We start from the raw sequence: 16,929 nt of genomic DNA, 5'->3' as shown, positions 1-16,929 counted from the left end.
TAATTCTATGATTTATTGTCCAAACTGGGGCACTTTTGACAGTGGAATGGGTACCACTGGTGATTATACTCCCGTGCCAGGCACACACTGAGACTGTCTCAGGTTATTGCAAACATGGACAGCTTGTAATGTGGGACCCAGTGACAGTCTGGATCCTCTCTGCATTGAGAAGTAAATCTGTCCAAGAAAAACTGCACCTAACAGAATTAAACAGGCGAGGAAGATTTTTTAAGACTGTTGCAATAGGGGAGAGAGAGATTGAACTCAGCCCCACGCAACACACAAGCAGGGGATTCATGGTCAACGGACAGTATTAGTGGGGTCAGTGGATGGAGAGTTACTAATAGGAACTAGGTTAGGTATCAAGGGTAGGGACTGACTAAAGTTTGGTCAAGGAGGGAGCCCTTGGAGAATCTCACCAAATGACAGGCAGCTTTTGAAATTCACTCTTCTCCCAGGAAACTCATAGTTTCCCACATCCTGTCCCCAACAAATTCTTCCAAACATATTAATGTTCTAGTTTCTTTTCCTTTGTGATTTCTTTTTATTTTCCTTTGCAAATCCAATTATTCTTATTGTGTTTGAATAGGAAATTTATGTTAGTTTCAGGTCTTTTGCTTCTACTTCAGCAAAGCTGTGGTAAAAATGACTTTTGAAAAATAAAAAATGTGGTTTGAATTGATCAAGGGAAACACAGTTATAATTCAGCTAGGAAGGACTTTGTTGAGCAGTCAACATTTCATGGTGCATGGTTTAGGGGGGCTTAGTGAATAGAAGGAAAAGCAAGGGAATTTACTTTTTCTATATTTCATATGTATGGCCATCACACTGGGGGCCCAGGTTAGGACCACAGTCCTTAGTCCCATTCTGGAATCACTGCCTTTGTCTATACAATGAAAGTGTTTGACTAGATGAACTCCTTGGTAACTTACAGGGCTTTTCAAAAGTTCCAAGTTCTAATTTTTAAATCATTCTATCCCTCTCTGGATTATATCTTCTTATTATAAACATCCCTCTTGATGCTATTATAAATGGTTATCTTGATGACCAAATATGAGTGATGGGAAACCAATCTGACAATAATGATGTCAGGTCAGAACTGTGTCTGAAGAGCTGAGTTTCCCAGGTGTGTTTATGTTTTGTAATTTAAGATATAATGAATCCAAGGAGATGCGTGCAAGAATGTTTGTAGCAGCCTTATTAGTAAAGGTGGGCAGGGGGTGGGGGAGAAACAGAAACAACCCGAAATATACTTCAGCAGGTGAACGAATATAGAAATAGTCATGGAACGGCACACAGTGAAAATCAATGAACTACAGAAGTGAAGGGGATAAATGTCAACAATTTTAAGCAAAAGGGGGCAAGGATAAGTCTAATACCACACAAAATGTAAAACCACACAAAGCAGTTCTACTTATTTCCAAAGAGCCACACTTATATAGTAAAAGTAGTTTTTAAATGCTCGGTGATGATAAAACACCAAATTCAAAATAGTGGTGACCTCTGGGGACTGGAAGGGGTTTATGATTTGGGCAGGGAATTCAGGGAGCTTCAGCTGTATTCGTTATTGCTTGGTTCCTTACACTGGGAGTTAAATATGTGAGTGTTCATTGTATTATGCTTTATACTTTTTGTCTAAAGTACAAACATTTTATACATCCTTATAATAAAGTTAGGAGGATCATGAAAAGATATAGCACAAATCTGTTTGTAGAGATTGGAAACAGTCTCAGCAAACTTGCTCAGCAAGTCTCAGCAAGACTATAGCGAGCCTTTGCTATAATTTTTTAGTAGCCAAGGCCAGCAGCACACACTGGAATCTTCCTGCTACCCGCCCTGCAATTACAATATACCAGACAAACAAAACACTTTGGTGTACAATTGCCAAAAGCACTATTGGTCAGATATCAGTCTCTTGAGCCGCAATTACTTGTATATGTAATTACTATTGCCATTTACTTATAATTCATGCTGTTCTGAGGAAAGTCTATGAGAAAACATATGGGTAATGAGATGTAAAAATGAGATTGGATGCCAGATTGAGAAATGAATAGTCAACTCTAGAAATAAGCACCAGCTCAGCTCTGTGCTTTCAGGTGGTCTGCACAAGGGGAGAACCCCGACGAGCTACAAAAACCAGCTCAGTAGGAGAGTGGAGTTTTTCTTCCTTCTGAAATTTGGGGAAGAATTAATCGCTAGGACCCTTACATAAAGGGCACTGGACCGCTTTGTGCAGTGCTTCTATTGATTTGCTCTTGACAGTGGTTCCTTAGTATTCATCTGTTTTGCACAGCCCCCAGCATGCTATGGCTATAGCAGGGCTCAGATCATGTCAGTCCCCCAATGGCCACCCATTGCATCAAGATAGAGGACTCCTTACGGATTCCTCCAGGGCCTGCCCCTGCCTAACCATCTGCCTTCGCGTCCTGTCATCTCCTCCTCCAGATCAGGCCCGAACCACTACTGCCTTCTTTTCTTCCTTAAAGGGCTTATGGTGACAGGGCATTTCCTCTTCCCTTAGTTGGGAAATTCTCTTCTCCCACACCCTGGGAGTCGTGCAGGGGTCACTTGTCCTTACCATTCAGGTCTCCCTTCTAATGTCCGCCCTGCTCCCACCCCTCAGAGAGGTCTTTCTTAATTACAGTAGCAAGAGTAGCCTCCCTCCTCCAATACCACCCTAGCCCCAGGCAAAAGGGGGATACTGGGCCTGTGCTATAGAGGGTGCCAGTATGGTCATCCTCCAGTCATATCCTTGACCGTAAAGCAAAGAGACCATGGGGCCAAGGGGACTTGCATACTCAAAGCCTGTTTCTCCTCTTCTACACCAAGCCCTAGTTACCCCGGGGCCCTACAATTCTTTCCTCCAGAGGGCCCAAAACCCATTTGCGGAGTCTGTGGGCCTCTACCTCAGAGGGCCTCTACTCTCCTCCCATGGGTGGTCTGGGCTGCCCCTAAGGCTCCCCTAACCCTGAGGCAGATCACAGGAGGGCTATCTGAAGAAAGCATGGGTGAATCCTGGACATAGGGGTTGAGGTATCAAATGTGTATGCAAATCACCCGCTCACAACCAGAAACAGAGCCAGACTAGAAGACAAGGGGACAGGCCGACATCCAGGGACAAAGGGCCAGGGGCGGGATCACCCCTTCTGCCCTATTCTGATGCAGAGCTCTGAGGAGTTTGAGAATGCTGAATGCAGACCTGGCCTTCCAGGTCTTTAGAAAGTTAATTCGGGTAAGAAGTAGGTCATATTTTATTGAACAGTTTGTTAGCTTTGTTCATAACTTTTCATCATTTGGACATGCGCGGGCCTCTGTACTCTCGCCACATCCCCACGAATGTTTCCTCTGAAGTGGGGGCCGACCAAGAAGAGGAGGGTGCTGGTTCACATGACAGGGCCTGGTGGTCAAAAGGGGGCTGGCACCAACCATCGTTTCTACCCCCGCTCTTCCTAGGGGTCCAAACCCTCTTCTGGGCAAGCCAGTCTGTCTTCCATTTCCTTTTCATTTTATTTGCAGCACTGATAAAAACCTTGTTTCCTTGTTTAATATCTGTCATCTTCCCACTAAAATACGAGTTCTGTGAGGTCACAAGCTGATGGCAGCATTTCCCGCACTTGGCATGTACCAGGTGTTCATTAAAAATGTGCTGAACGAACAAGTTGGGTGCAGCCTGGTGCCAGGACCACACTGGATGAGAGAGTGACTTAAGGAAGACTCTTAAGGGAAGGGAAACAAAAATAATATAGAAACAGGGAGGGGGACAAAACATAAGAGACTCTTAAATATGGAGAACAAACAGAGGGTTACTGGAGGGGGTGTAGGAGGGAGATGGGGTAAATGGGCAAAGGGCACTAAGGAATCTACTCCTGAAATCATTGTTGCACTATATGCTAACTAACTTGGGTGTAAATTTAAAAATAAAATGAAATTAACAAAATAAAATGAAATAAAATAAAATAAGAAAGAAAGAAAGAAAGAAAGAAAGAAAGAAAGAAAGAAAGAAAGAAAGAAAGAAAGGAAGGAAGGAAGAAAGAAAGAAAGGAAGGAAGAAAGAAAGACTCTGTCCCCAAGGCTTCAAGCCTCATTGGGGAGCCAACCTGAAAACAAACAAAACCCTTTGCTTTTAGTTTTTCCTCCTCAAGTGGTTAGTTAGTCAGAAAATAAAACAGTAAATGTAGCCACCATCAGGGAGCTTCTACTGGGTAGAGAAGCGATCCGCAAGGCAAGTAAGCTCCAAGGAAGGGAAGACACCTTTCTGTTAGCTTGTCTAAACAGATAAGGGATGAGGGAGCTCTTCAACCTGATGACCTACCAGAACTGGTGGGAGCTCATTCCTTCTCTCTCCCTGAAGAGAAATTGCTTGCTGTTTTTCTGGGAGGGGGGAACGTGTTAAACATTTTTTGCTGCTCCACTAAAATGTCCTTTGGACCAGGAGGCTAACATCCCCTCAGCTGCTGCTCTCTGCCTTATTTAACTCACATGGCAGACAGTGACATCTGTCAAACAGTGCTGATTTGGCCACCCCTTCCCTCCCAGGTGCTGAGGGCCTCTGGAGCTCTCCTTCTCCAAGGCCTCACATGGGCAGCAGGGAGGGGGGCTTTTGGCAGCTGGGGGCAGACTTCGGTTGCTTTCCAGATGGCCCCGTGTGTCAAGCATGAAGCTCTGTCCTTTCATCTTTATCCAGGGATGATTGTATAGGCCCCATAAAGCCATTCCATTTAAAATAGGGATGAAAGTATAATAATACTGAAAGCCACACTTGATTGGCGATTTATCTTGAAAAACAACAACTAAAGATCACAAAAGTGATCTTATACTTTGCAAAATTAGGTTACAATTTCATTATGTGCTAATTCTTGGAACAAACCCTGGAGGTGCATATATTTTAAGTAAAAAATATATGATATCACCGTATTCCTTTTCTACTTGGCTTTCAAAGCATCTATTCATTCATCCAACATGTGTTTATTGTGTACTTATTATATACCAGGCACTGTTCTAGGTAATGGGATCAGTGAACAAGAAACATGAAAATAATCCGTGCCCTATGGATTTTATATTCGGTAATGGGGGTGATGACAGATGGTAAAATATTAGGGAAGAACAGATTGTACTAGAAAGTAACAAATGCTAAAAAAAAAAAAAAACCAGGGAAAGATAATAGTGCAGAATGGGGGTAAAAGTTACATTTCTAAAAAGGGTGGTCCTGTAAGTCTCTCTGAAAAGATCACATGAGGGCACAGACCTGGAGAAGATGAATGAGGGAGATATGGATATCTGGAGAAAGAATATTCTTGTCAGAGGGAATAGCAGGTGCAAAGGCCCTGCGGTGGGATGTGCCTGAGGTATTCAAGGAAGAGCAAGGGGCCAGTAAGGGGGAATGGAGTGAGGTGGGGAGGAAATGAATTTGGAGAGCATGGTGGGAAGATCGTTCAGGATATTGTAGACCACTGGAAGGACCTTGACTTCACTCTGAGTGAGATGGGGAGCCCAAGAAAGGGTTTTGAGCAGAGGAGTGAAGGGATCTGACTCATTCTGGCTGCTGAATTGACAACAGACTATAGGGGAGCAAGGGTAGGAGCAGAAGATCAACTGAGATGCCATTGCCATTGCAACAATCAGGTGAGAGAGTGTGGTGGCTTGGACCAGGGCAGATGTGATGGAGATGGTGAGAAGTGTGGGAGTCCTGCATACATTTTGAAAATGGAGCTGATAGGATTTACTAACTGGTCTGGTTATGAGAGATGCTGGACTACTGGAGTAGGAGAGAAAGTGAGGAACCAGAATGACTCAAAGGTTTTTGGCCAGACTAGTTGGAAGGCAGGAGGAGCTGACATGAACAGAAATGGGGAAGGCTAATGGGGCAGCATTAGGATATTTTGGGAGGAAGCTTGGAAATTCAGTTGGGCATGACAACTATAAGATTTCTACCTGTTGTTCAAGTGTAGATACAAAGTGAGCAGAATGTTCAGGGCATTCTTTCTTGAGTCTCTGGAAACTTAATTCACAAGTTACTTCCTTTCCCTATGAGGATCCCTTATTTCTTACCAAATACAGGGAACAAAGCCATAGGGATGAATTAGCAACTAGGCACCTGAAAATAACAAGATACTATTATTACCAAGGCATTTTTTTGGACCCAAGAGAAGAGCGAAACTTCTTGAACTGGTGTAGCTGGAGCTTTCTAATAATGTCCCAAAATAATGGAAGGTTCTACTCCTATCTTTCAGGCTAATATATAAAAAGAGAGATAGCCAGAGGGTGGGAGTCTGTAACTCCCAGAAGCAAGGGCAACACAAAAATGAGGGACAGTCTACAAAATAGTCATTGAAGGAGAATAAAGAGACATGATAACTAAATAAAGCACATGCTTATTTTGACCTGGATCCTTTTATTATAAGGGACGTTATTAGACAACTGGGAAAACTTGAATGGATTAGATGACAGTAATGTATCAGTGTTAATTTCCTGATCCTAATGGCCATTCTGTGGTTATGTAATAGAGTGTCTTTATTTGTAGAAAATACACACCAAGTATAAAGGGGAAGGGGCATCGGGTTAGCAACTTATTCTCAAAAGGCTCAGTGGAAAAAAGGGTTCTTTGTATTATACTTGTAACTTTTCTCTAAGGGTGAGATTGTTGCAAAATTAAAATAATACTTAAAATGTGAGGACAGGGATACCTGGCTGGCGTGGTTGGTAGAACATGAGACTCTTGATCTCGGGGTGGTGAATTTGAGCCCCAAGTTGGGTATAGAGATTACTAAAAAATAGATACACTTAAAAAAAATAAATTTAAAAAATGAGGATATTTTTGTTGGGCATCTTCTTCCAAGCTCCTGAGAGAGATAGATAATTAGAAGGCACACAGAGCAGTCAATATTGATGGGTAAATAAATAGATGAGATAAAATATATTGTTTGCAAATTATAAGTAAACAGGAGAGGAGGTCAGTCAGTAAAGGAATTTGAAGGATGAGAGATTGAGTTTGGAGAAAATAGGCAGGGGAGAAAGTGCTCTCTTGTAGTTTAATGAAGTTTTTAGCTGGGGAATCAGCCAAACACATGTTGGAGGTAGGCTCCAGGAAGCTGGAGCTCCTTCAGAAGCCTGGGGAAGCTTTCTCTAGCTCCCCTGTGTCTGCCATCCATCTGGGCAGGACAGAGATCCATCCCAAAGAGCACTGGCCTGTAATTGAAGCATCTGGACTAACATGACCTTTAGGATCCCTTAAATACTTAAAAGACTTTGAACAAGAGAATAAAATTGATTAAAGATGTGGAGCATAGGAAAAAATAGATGAGAAAGAATGAAAACATGTAGTTCTTTTTATTTGAAAATACGCATTTGTTTTGTTTTGTTTTGTTTTTAATTTGAGATACCCACCTAATGGAAGGGGTGGTTCCTGCCCCCTGTCTCTCCCTCCCTCCCTCCAGTAGAAAAAAACAAACTTACAGTCTCTTCCTTAATTTGAACTGCATAAGGAGTACTCCCCTCTCTTCTCACATCTTAGGTAACAGCAAGAGTCCCCTTAAATAGAATTTTCTATTTTATGATTTCTAAAATACTCAGATGCATCATTGCAGAGATATTACAGCATGTTTTCTGAGTGTCAGAATAAATTTACACTGAAATATTATAATGCTAGAGTACCTATCACTTTTCTTTTGACTTAAAATGAGTTTGTTTATAGCATGCCTCACTTTTTCATTGACCCATAATTTATTTAGAATAAAAAAATTTACAAACACAGTACTATTTAATCTATATCTTTGTTACATATTCCTATCAATTGTACTGTGGTCAGATAACTAGATTTTGTATAAAATCAATTCTTTGAAATATGTTGAGGCTTGAATTGCTATCTAGAATATGGTTAGATTTTGTAAATGTTATAAAAGCCCGGAAAGAATGAGGGTTCTCTAATTGTCAGGGAGGGAGAGGGTCTAATATATGTTTATTACATTTAGCTTATTAAGTATATTCAGGTTTTCTGTATCACTACTAATTTTTTTAAAGCTTTACCTATCATCTGTAACTGAGCAAGGTGTATTGAAAACCTATATTATGGGGACATTTCTGACTATTTCTCCCTGTAGTGATTTATATATTTTGATTCTACTTTATTAGATGCATACTAGTTTAGAATTTTTTTCTTCCTGGTGAATTAAACTATTTTATTATCTAGAGGCATTTTTTATCCTAATAATGCTTTGTTTCTTAAAATCTATTTTGTCTCATGTTAACATAGCTATCTCCAGATTTCTTTTGGTTATTTGCCTGGCATATCTTTTTTTAAATGTATTTGTCTACTCTCAACCTTTCAGTGCCCTTTGTTTTAGGTGTATCTCTTGTAAACAAGCCAGATTTTGGGTTTTAGTCAGTATTTATCCATCTACATGTTCAGTGGTTATGAACAATGGAGGGTGCATAAGTCACAAACAAAATAATCCTTACAGAGAAGGTTAGCTTTGCCAGGGTCTCCAACCAACTGTTGCGCTCAAGATTCTACTGCCCAGGGAGGACAGAGCAGAAGGCAAGCACCATTTACAAAAAGGGGTCTGAAAGTCACATGTCCTCTGGAGGTAAGGGTGCCACATGTCACCCAAGCATCAACAGTGCAGCTGTCTGCCTCTGTAGAGAGATCTGTTCTGTCTTTGCCCACCAGATTCAGAGACAGCCGTTTGAAATACTAGATGTGGAGAGGAGGGGTACAAAATCCATCCTTGATAAAGTTCCCTACTGCTAATTAGTGCTGAATGATCACTAAGACCACAGTATTAATGGGGAAATACATTTGCACTGTTCTGTTCCTGCAGTGACTCATACATATTTGATGTTCAGGGATTTCTTATATTCTATAAAATCATTTTCAAGCTTTCCTTAAACTATGCCTGAAGAATAATCTATGTTCTCTTAATGCTTTCTGCTAAAATAGGTTTTTATGATTATTCCTACAAAATTACTTTTTTTTTTTTTTACTTCCACTCTGCCACTGGCTCTCTTGTGTCTTTTTTTTTTTCTTCCAAATTCATTCAGAGAAGATAAAAATATTTAAAATAGTGTCTTAACCAGGGGTAAAACTACAAAACTGCTTAAAGTTTTCAGTTAAACTGAAATCGGACTATGGTGCAATCCACCATCAGGAAAGCAATGGTAATGTTTGTGGTAATAAAACAATGGCTAATAAGCATGTGGTAGGTGACAGGTACTATGCTAAGATATGTGTGTCTGTGTGTGCACGTGTGCATGTGTGTAATCTGCACTTAAATATGAAAATTCAAGGCTCAGAGAGGTGGCCCCAAGTCACATGGCCAGTGACAGGTAGAGTCAATATTCAACTCCAGGGTCTCTGAATCCACAGTGATGAAAAGTGAGCCCTGGAGAGAAATTACTGCAATTCGTGTCCCAGCTCCACCTCTTAAAAATTACGTGACAGTGGGCAAGTTATTCAGTATCCTCTTATATCTCAATTTCCTCGTCTGTAAAATGGAAATAACAATATCATATCCATAGGATTTAATGGGATGGTCTGAGGAGATGCTCAGAATAGATCCTGGCACATAGAGAAGATTCAGAAACTGTTAGTTGTGGTTTCAGGGGACATTTTGGGGCTTCTTTCTCATCAACAGGTGAAATTACTGGTCAGATTCTAAAGTTCCTTTAACATTTGTTATGGTCATCTGGTTCTCACACTTCTTCACACGCCCTTCTCACATGCCAAACTGACTCACTGGTTTGCCAGCACTCCCACTATTCGCTGCCACCTGGCTTCCCTCCACCTGTTATGGCCCAAGTGAGATGGTGTCTTCTCCTCCTCCATGGGGGGTTTTATTTTCCCAACTTTCATAGCATTTTACTTATAATTAAGAGTTCTTTTTGTCACCATATTGAGGTTGAGTGAAATACCCTGTAGATAACCAGTTGGTGGTACCAACTGGGCAGTTGATGCACAAGCCTGGAGTTGTAGGTGAAGGACAGGGTGGACATACCGGAAGTCCTCGGTCTATAAATGGTATTAAAGACTCTGAAATGTAGAGGAGGAAGAGGCTAAAGGCCAAAGAGGCTAAAAAGAAGCAGACAGCATGATAGGAAAAACTCCTGGTGAAGGCAGTGTCACCAAAAGCAACAGAAGGAAGGGTCTGCAGAAGAGAGCAGTCAGCTGTTGAATGCACTGAGATGTCAAGATACATACAAAGATGCCAGGGGAATTGGCCACGTGAAGGTCATTACAAGAGTAGTTTATGAAAGGAAGAAGGACTAAGGCCCAAGAGGAGTAGACTAAAAGAGAGTGTGCAGTCAGAAAGTAGAAACAGCAGCCACACGCAACCCTTTCAAGAAGCTTTGCTAGCAATGGAGGTCAAAGTGATAGATCAGGAAGCAAGTGAACTGATTGAGTGTGGAGGTCAAGAGAAGCTTCTTGTTTAAAATTTTTTAATGTTTATTGTTTGAGATAGAGACACAGAGCATGAGCAATGGAGGGGCAGAGAGAGAGGGAGACACAGAATCTGAAGCAGGCTCCAGGCTCAGCTGTCAGCACAGAGCCTGATGCAGGGCTCAAACCTACAAACCGTGAAATCATGACCTGAGCTGAAGTCAGCCACTTAACTGACTAAGCCACCCAGGTGCCCTAGAAGCTTCTTGTTTAAAATGGGGCATTAGATCATATTCTGTCCTGATATGTATGCTCCAGTAGACGTAGAAATAGAGGAGAAGGAAAAGAAAGAAGATAGCTGTTGGAGGGAAGGTCACTGGGATGGTGACAGAGGCTGAGATCCAAAGCACTCAGAGAGAGGATGGTCTTTTACAGAAGCATGGATGGTCCCTTCACTAGGGACAGAGGGAAGGCCAAGTAAGTGGTGATGGATTCAGGGAGGTGGGTAATTTGGGCACTGAGAAGATGAGGAATCTCTATGTGTTCATTTCTATTTTCTCAATGGGATAGTAGGTAAAGTCATCACCTGGTGGGACTTAGCAAGTTGTAGAATAAAGAAGGTGTGAAATAGTTACTTTGAGCCATGGAAAATAAGAATACCAGAGAAGTATAATAGAATCATGGGCAGTGATGTGGGCCATTTTGAATTATGATCAGTAATTATTTAAATGGGACCTTTTGGAGAATTGGATATTTCTCTCCTGGAATGTTTTTGTTGAGGTACAGGCATAAGTAAGTAGATGTCTGGATTTAACTTACAGCTTTGCTAGAGGAGTCTGACAAAGGAAGAGGGGAGTGAAAGAGTCAAGGGTGTTAGGTGACAGGCCGAAAGACTGCAGGTGACCATGAAGTAGAAGAGCTGGAGTAAGTATGGTGGAAGAGTGTAAAGAGATGGTTGTAGAGTGCAAGGCTTGAAACTGATTCCAGAAGAGGCAGGGTTATTGGTGCCAAGGAGGTCAAGGGAATGATTATGGGGGTGGACAACTGAGGAGGGTAAAGAAAACGGTAATTGGATATGAGAACGGCCAAAGTCAGAGAGACCAAGAATAATGATACCACAAGAATGGTGAGAGGGGTAGGGTATGGGAGAAAGAGGGCGGGTCGCCGAAGTCATCTATGCACGGGCGGGGGGGGGGGGGGGGGGGGGAGTGACAGGGTTTGCTAAATGTCAGCAAGAGGCAAGCTTGGGTTTCTAGCGGTGAATGAGGTGACTAGGGATGTGAGGCATCCTGGGATGGGTCCTGATAATCTCCAGGGAGAAGGTGGGAAATTGATTCAAGCCGGACAGCCCAGGGCCTTAGGGCTGCGGATCCCCCCAGCACTTGGAATTACAGGACCTGTGTCTGAGTTTAAGCCCCATTAGCCACTAGCTGTGTGAGTTTGCAAAAGCCAACCTACTTATTCTCATCCATCAAATAGAGATAGATGTTCAATGACTTGCCTTGTTCACAAGGATCATTTGAAATAATGAATGTAAAAGTATTTTACAAACTCTAAAGTACCGTTTAAAAGTAAGTTAAAATTTAAAATGTATGTGTCGTAACATTATAATTTCTAGCCTCTAAACTAGATACATTTGTCTGCCGCAATACCTTTGGCTTGTGTTCTGGAGATTGCAGTGTTGAATAGTACTGATCAATAACAGCTTATAAAATGAATTAGAGCCTGTGACTAATGCCTTCAGTGGTTACTGTCAGCATCACCATCAGCACTGTCTAGCAGTAATGCTTTGAAAATTCTAGGAAAAAAATACCCCAAAAACTCTGACCTTTCATTTCACCAAATCCACTGAAATGAAGAATAAAGAAGCATCTCTTAAGGTTAAAGTCGTAAGAAAATTTATACATTTTTACCTAATAATTCCATTCTCACAAACTTTTTTAAATCCTTGAATCCAACCCAACATATATACAGAAAAGTACAGAAATCACAAATGCCCATATGACTCTTCACAGAGGGAACACACTCCTGTAATTAGCCTCACTCCTAGAAATGTGATGCCTGCAAATATTCCCCTGGATGAAAAAGCTTTGTTCCTAAGGATGTTCACTCAGTGTTACAGTGAAAAACACTAAATTTTTGGTGGAAGAATGACTAGGTAAAAGTCGGCACATAAATTCAGTGTTACAGTATGGAGGCATTAAAAATGACAGTTTTGAACCATAGAGTGAAATTCATAAAACTTGAATGCCCTTGAGTCAGGCGGGTCGGTGAAACATGAGAAGCAGCCTGTTTTAAAATGATATGAGGAAGGTGGGCGCAGGACAGTAAAGAAATGGAGAATGGGGAGCACAGGCCGTGCCTAGACTTTCACATTAAAAGGCTAAAAAATAATAACAAACCAGAAGAACGTAAAGCATAGTGCTGATCAAACAAAACATGCCCTGGGCCTAGTTTTGCTCACAGGCCTTTAGTCTGTGACCCTAGCTGGAGGTCGAGGGAAACGCAGGCAAAATAAAGGTAGCAGGTGTGACATTATTATGATGATGCCCAGATTGTGGCCACGAAAGGACAAGGGCCGGAGTTGAGCACAGAAATACAAACATGAGTCTTGGTGGGAATTTGGCCAAATGCCCTCACCCCTTTAAGCCTCATTTTCTCCATCTGTAAAAAAAAGGGGGGGCGAGGGGCACCTGGGTGGCTCAGTCGGTTAAGCGTCCGACTTCAGTTCAGGTCATGATCTCATGGTCTGTCAGTTCGAGCCCTCCATTGGGCTCAGAGCCTGGAGCCTGGCAGCTCAGAGCCTGGAGCCTGCTTTGGATTCTGTGTCTCCCTGGCTCTCTGCCCCTCCCCGGCTCATTGTCTGTCTCTCTCTCCTTCAAAAATAAATAAACATTAAAAAATGTTTTTGATTAAAAGGGGGGGAGGGGACTTTAAAAATGCCTCCTTCCAGAGCTGTTGTAAAGGTTAAGTGCATAGGAAAGTGCCTACCCTTCCTTTGCCTCTTCCTCCTCATTGTTATTATATTGCTCTCATTAATGTTATTAATATTAGTAATGGGCTTTCTGACTTCATATCCCACTCTCCTCTTCCCCCTTGTTCTCCTGACTAGCCACACCAGCCTTCTCGATATTTCTCCAACATGTTTCAGCCTCAGGGCCCCAGTTCTCTCCCCCCAGTATTGGCCTCACTTCATGTGGGTCTCTGCTCAAATGACACCTCCTCACAGGGGACTGGCCAGCTCCTCGCCTGTCTGTCTGTCTGTCTGTCTCTCTCTCTCCCTATCACCTGGCTTTATTGTTCTTCAGTGCACATAACGCTGCCTGATATTTTATTGCATGTGTATTTTTTAATTTCTCTGCTTTTTCTCTCCCTAAAAGGGAAGCTCTACGAAGTCAGGAATTTACCTAATGTGTCCAATGTCGTATTCCGAGTTCCTAGAAGGCACCTGTTGTATAATAGACATTCAAGAAGGGTCTCTTGAACACTATTGAATGTTCACAGTAGAGCCATCACATCTTATTTTTTCCCTTTATTTCTAATCTCAGAGCCACAGTGTGATCTGTGTAATTAATGATTTAAAAAGACGTTTCTTGTGGGCGATTTGAATGCATAACTCTTTTCTACCTCTTCTGACTTGTATGGCAGATCAGCCATGCAGAAGCTGGGAGCACAAGTGTTTGAGGAGGTCTATAACTACCTCAAGAGAGCAAGGCACCAGAATGCCAGCGAAGCCGAGATCCGGGCAGCTCTAGAAAAAGTGGTGCCTCATGCCAGTGACTGTTTTGAAGTTGACCAGCTCCTGTACTTTGAGGAGCAGTTGCTGATCACAATGGGTAAAGGGCCCACACTCTGGAACCCACACCAACAACTGCCAAAAGCAAGCAAGTTCAAGGGGACAAATCCATTCAGCCCATAGCTGGACTCCGTTATGGGAAATGAGTACGTAGCTGGAGCTACCATCTCTACTTTCAATTCCTTATCAAGAGGAGGGAGTCCTTTAGAGAGTAGTAAACATATCTGCCTGTACCTGGAACCCCGGGCCAGTTGGTGTTTGGTCTACACTCTGAGGTGAGCTTCTGGACCAAGCGTGGCTTCCTGAACAGCATTCCCGCACTCGTGCCCTCAGGGCTTCCAGAGGGTTGGACCTCCCCATGATGGCCTGGAGAATCATCTACTCTTTACCATTTCCACTTGGAGGACAGGCTCGGTGCCTGTCTGCTTTGAGTCACAGTGCTCTGTGGCCAGCTGGCTCCTGAAGGTCGCTGAACACTGGCCTCCGACACACGGAGCTGCTAACCAGGAGTCACAAATATTTGTTTCAGGTGACCCATTTTGGGTCCACTTTTGCCCTTTCCTGGCTAACAAGCAAGATGTGCATATATATAAGGACATGGACTAAAAATCCAAAAAGCAATTCTCTTCTGTGATTTATTCTCCAAGCTCATCCATGGAGTATTAAAGACATTTATTCTAATAAATACATTTCCCATGGTTATAAAGTAAATCACCTATTTTATCTTTTCCTTATCTAGAAGTATATTGATGAATGTAACACATCTATGTAATAATTATTCCCCAGAGCAGCTAACATTGGATTTATTTGGTGCCTGTCACATGCCAGTGCTGTGTTCTGAGCTTACAAGTTTAAGGACCTACGTCATTGGATCTTTTCACTGATGAGAGAGACGGGGAGAGAGAGGAGACATTATCCCCCTCTTTTAGCTGATGTGCTTATTTACTCAGTTACCAGACCTGAGCTGAGCTGTCACCCCAGGTCTCTCTGATGCCACCACCCATGCTCTTAACCGCTACGCATGTGGGTTTTCAACCAAGAGGCTACATCAGACTTGCTTGAGGAGCTTCTGAAACATGCACATGTGTAAACATAGTGTTAGAGAATTATTCTGACACTTGTCAAAACAGTAGAGAAGACTTTATTCAGAACTATTGCAATAGGGGAGAGAGACAGGGCTCAACTCCAAACATAGCACAGAAAGCTGGAGATTTATAACCAGGGATGGGATGGGGCACAGCAGGACTCTGGGGATATAAAGTTACTAGGAGAAGACATCTAGAGTAGGGGAGACTTTTGTCACATTGACTTAACAGGACTCTTGCTGAAGACAGGCCGGGGTGATCAGATATCAAGGGTGGTGATTCTCAATAAACTGACTTGACAGGATTCCTGTTCAGCTGGACTCAGCAGCCTGAAGATAGGGCCCAGGTGGAGGCCTAGCCAAAAGAGTGCTCAGAGGAGCCTGTCTGAATTCCAGTCAAACAGAGAACCTTTGGCCATCTCCAGCCCCACCCCCTCCTTTCTCTGGGTAGGTATGTGGCCCAAGCACATCTCTGTTACATAACTACCTGGTGAATCTGATGCACAGATTATATAGGGTTCAGTGTCCGGCCTCTGCTAACAGTTGAAGAAACTGAGGCAGAGAGGCCTGTGGCCTTACCCACCTGTTGTCCACATGCCGCACCCCCAGCACGATGCAATGCCTTTTAGACTAGTCAGTGTTTCTCAAATATGAGCATCAGGATCACCAGGAGGGCTTATTGAAACACAGATGACAGGGCCCACCCCCAGCATTTCTGATTCAGTAGGTCTGGGTGGACGCTGAGAATTTGCATTTCTCACAAGTTGCCAGGTGATGTTGACGCCCCTGGTATGAGAACCACAGTCAGACCCTTCTTCCTGTTGTGTCCCTTGTCTTTATTTGGAGCAGCACTCTGGCCTGCTCTCCTTGGGGCTAATTCATCTCACGAACATTTCTGAAGGTCGTGTGAGGACTGGGAAGAAGGGCCCAAACACTTCAGATGCCCCACAGTGAATACTCTGAAGAGGCAGCGTTTGGGAGAGAAAAGGTCAAAGTGTGACTAGGCTTTGGGGAATCTGATGGGGTCAGTTCAAGGACAAGGGAGCACGGCCACTGTGCTCTAGGTCTCATTCCCACCTCTGCCCAGCAGCCAAACGAACCACAGGGTACCTAAGTGGACCTCTGCCATGCTCAAGGGCTTGTGAACATCACTCCTCTGTGTTCCCTCAACTCCCAACTTCACACTCTGGAGGGGTGTTGGGGCCGGCACAGATCTTCACTCTGCCTCTTCCCAGAGCTGATGGTGCCCATCCCCACCCCTGAATGCTGTGCAGTTGTTCCTGGTTGGCAGGTGATAGTCATGTTGCTTATCTCACAGCTCCTGTGTCTGGGACAGGAAAAATAGGCCTCAAGATTCCTGGAGGCGGAATCTGAGACTTTGCAGAATTCTGAACTTGATATGTTGTTCAAGCCAAAATCCAGAACCTGTGACCATTGCTAGCATAGAACACTGAAGATCAGGTTTGCCCTGGGAAACCCAGGACATTGCCATCATGGTAACAGGGAGGAGAACTCACCCCCGAGAAGAGCTCCTCGAAGCTCCCGTATCCTTTTATGACCAACCTGATTTCAAATGGATCTAGAAGAAGGAGACAGTAGTAGCAACTTATACAAGTTAATAAAAGTTTCAGAATCTTTTTACTAATGGTTTTCATAACATCAGAACAGAATACTTGT

At 43.0% G+C, this 16,929-nt stretch overlaps 1 protein-coding gene across 14 annotated transcripts in view; it reads left to right on the top strand.

Moving 5' to 3' along the window:
• Nucleotides 1-16,929, top strand: part of NEK11 (NIMA related kinase 11) — a 272,598-nt gene that overhangs the window by 249,890 nt on the left and 5,779 nt on the right. For 6 of the 14 annotated variants that reach the window (XM_053221455.1, XM_053221454.1, XM_053221453.1 and 3 more), the window contains one exon: nucleotides 14,021-14,862. The exons of 2 other annotated variants lie outside the window; for them this stretch is intronic. In XM_053221455.1, coding sequence (XP_053077430.1) covers nucleotides 14,021-14,291 — 271 coding nt within the window. In that variant the 3' untranslated portion in view covers nucleotides 14,292-14,862. Of the gene's footprint in view, nucleotides 1-14,020; nucleotides 14,863-16,929 lie in introns of those variants that run through there. 6 more of the 14 variants (XM_053221456.1, XM_027061858.2, XM_053221461.1 and 3 more) reach the window with 3 other exon arrangements.

This window comes from Acinonyx jubatus, chromosome C2, assembly GCF_027475565.1.
Source record: "Acinonyx jubatus isolate Ajub_Pintada_27869175 chromosome C2, VMU_Ajub_asm_v1.0, whole genome shotgun sequence".
Classification (NCBI taxonomy): Eukaryota; Metazoa; Chordata; class Mammalia; order Carnivora; family Felidae; genus Acinonyx; species Acinonyx jubatus.
This window is presented reverse-complemented; position numbering and strand designations above follow the sequence as displayed.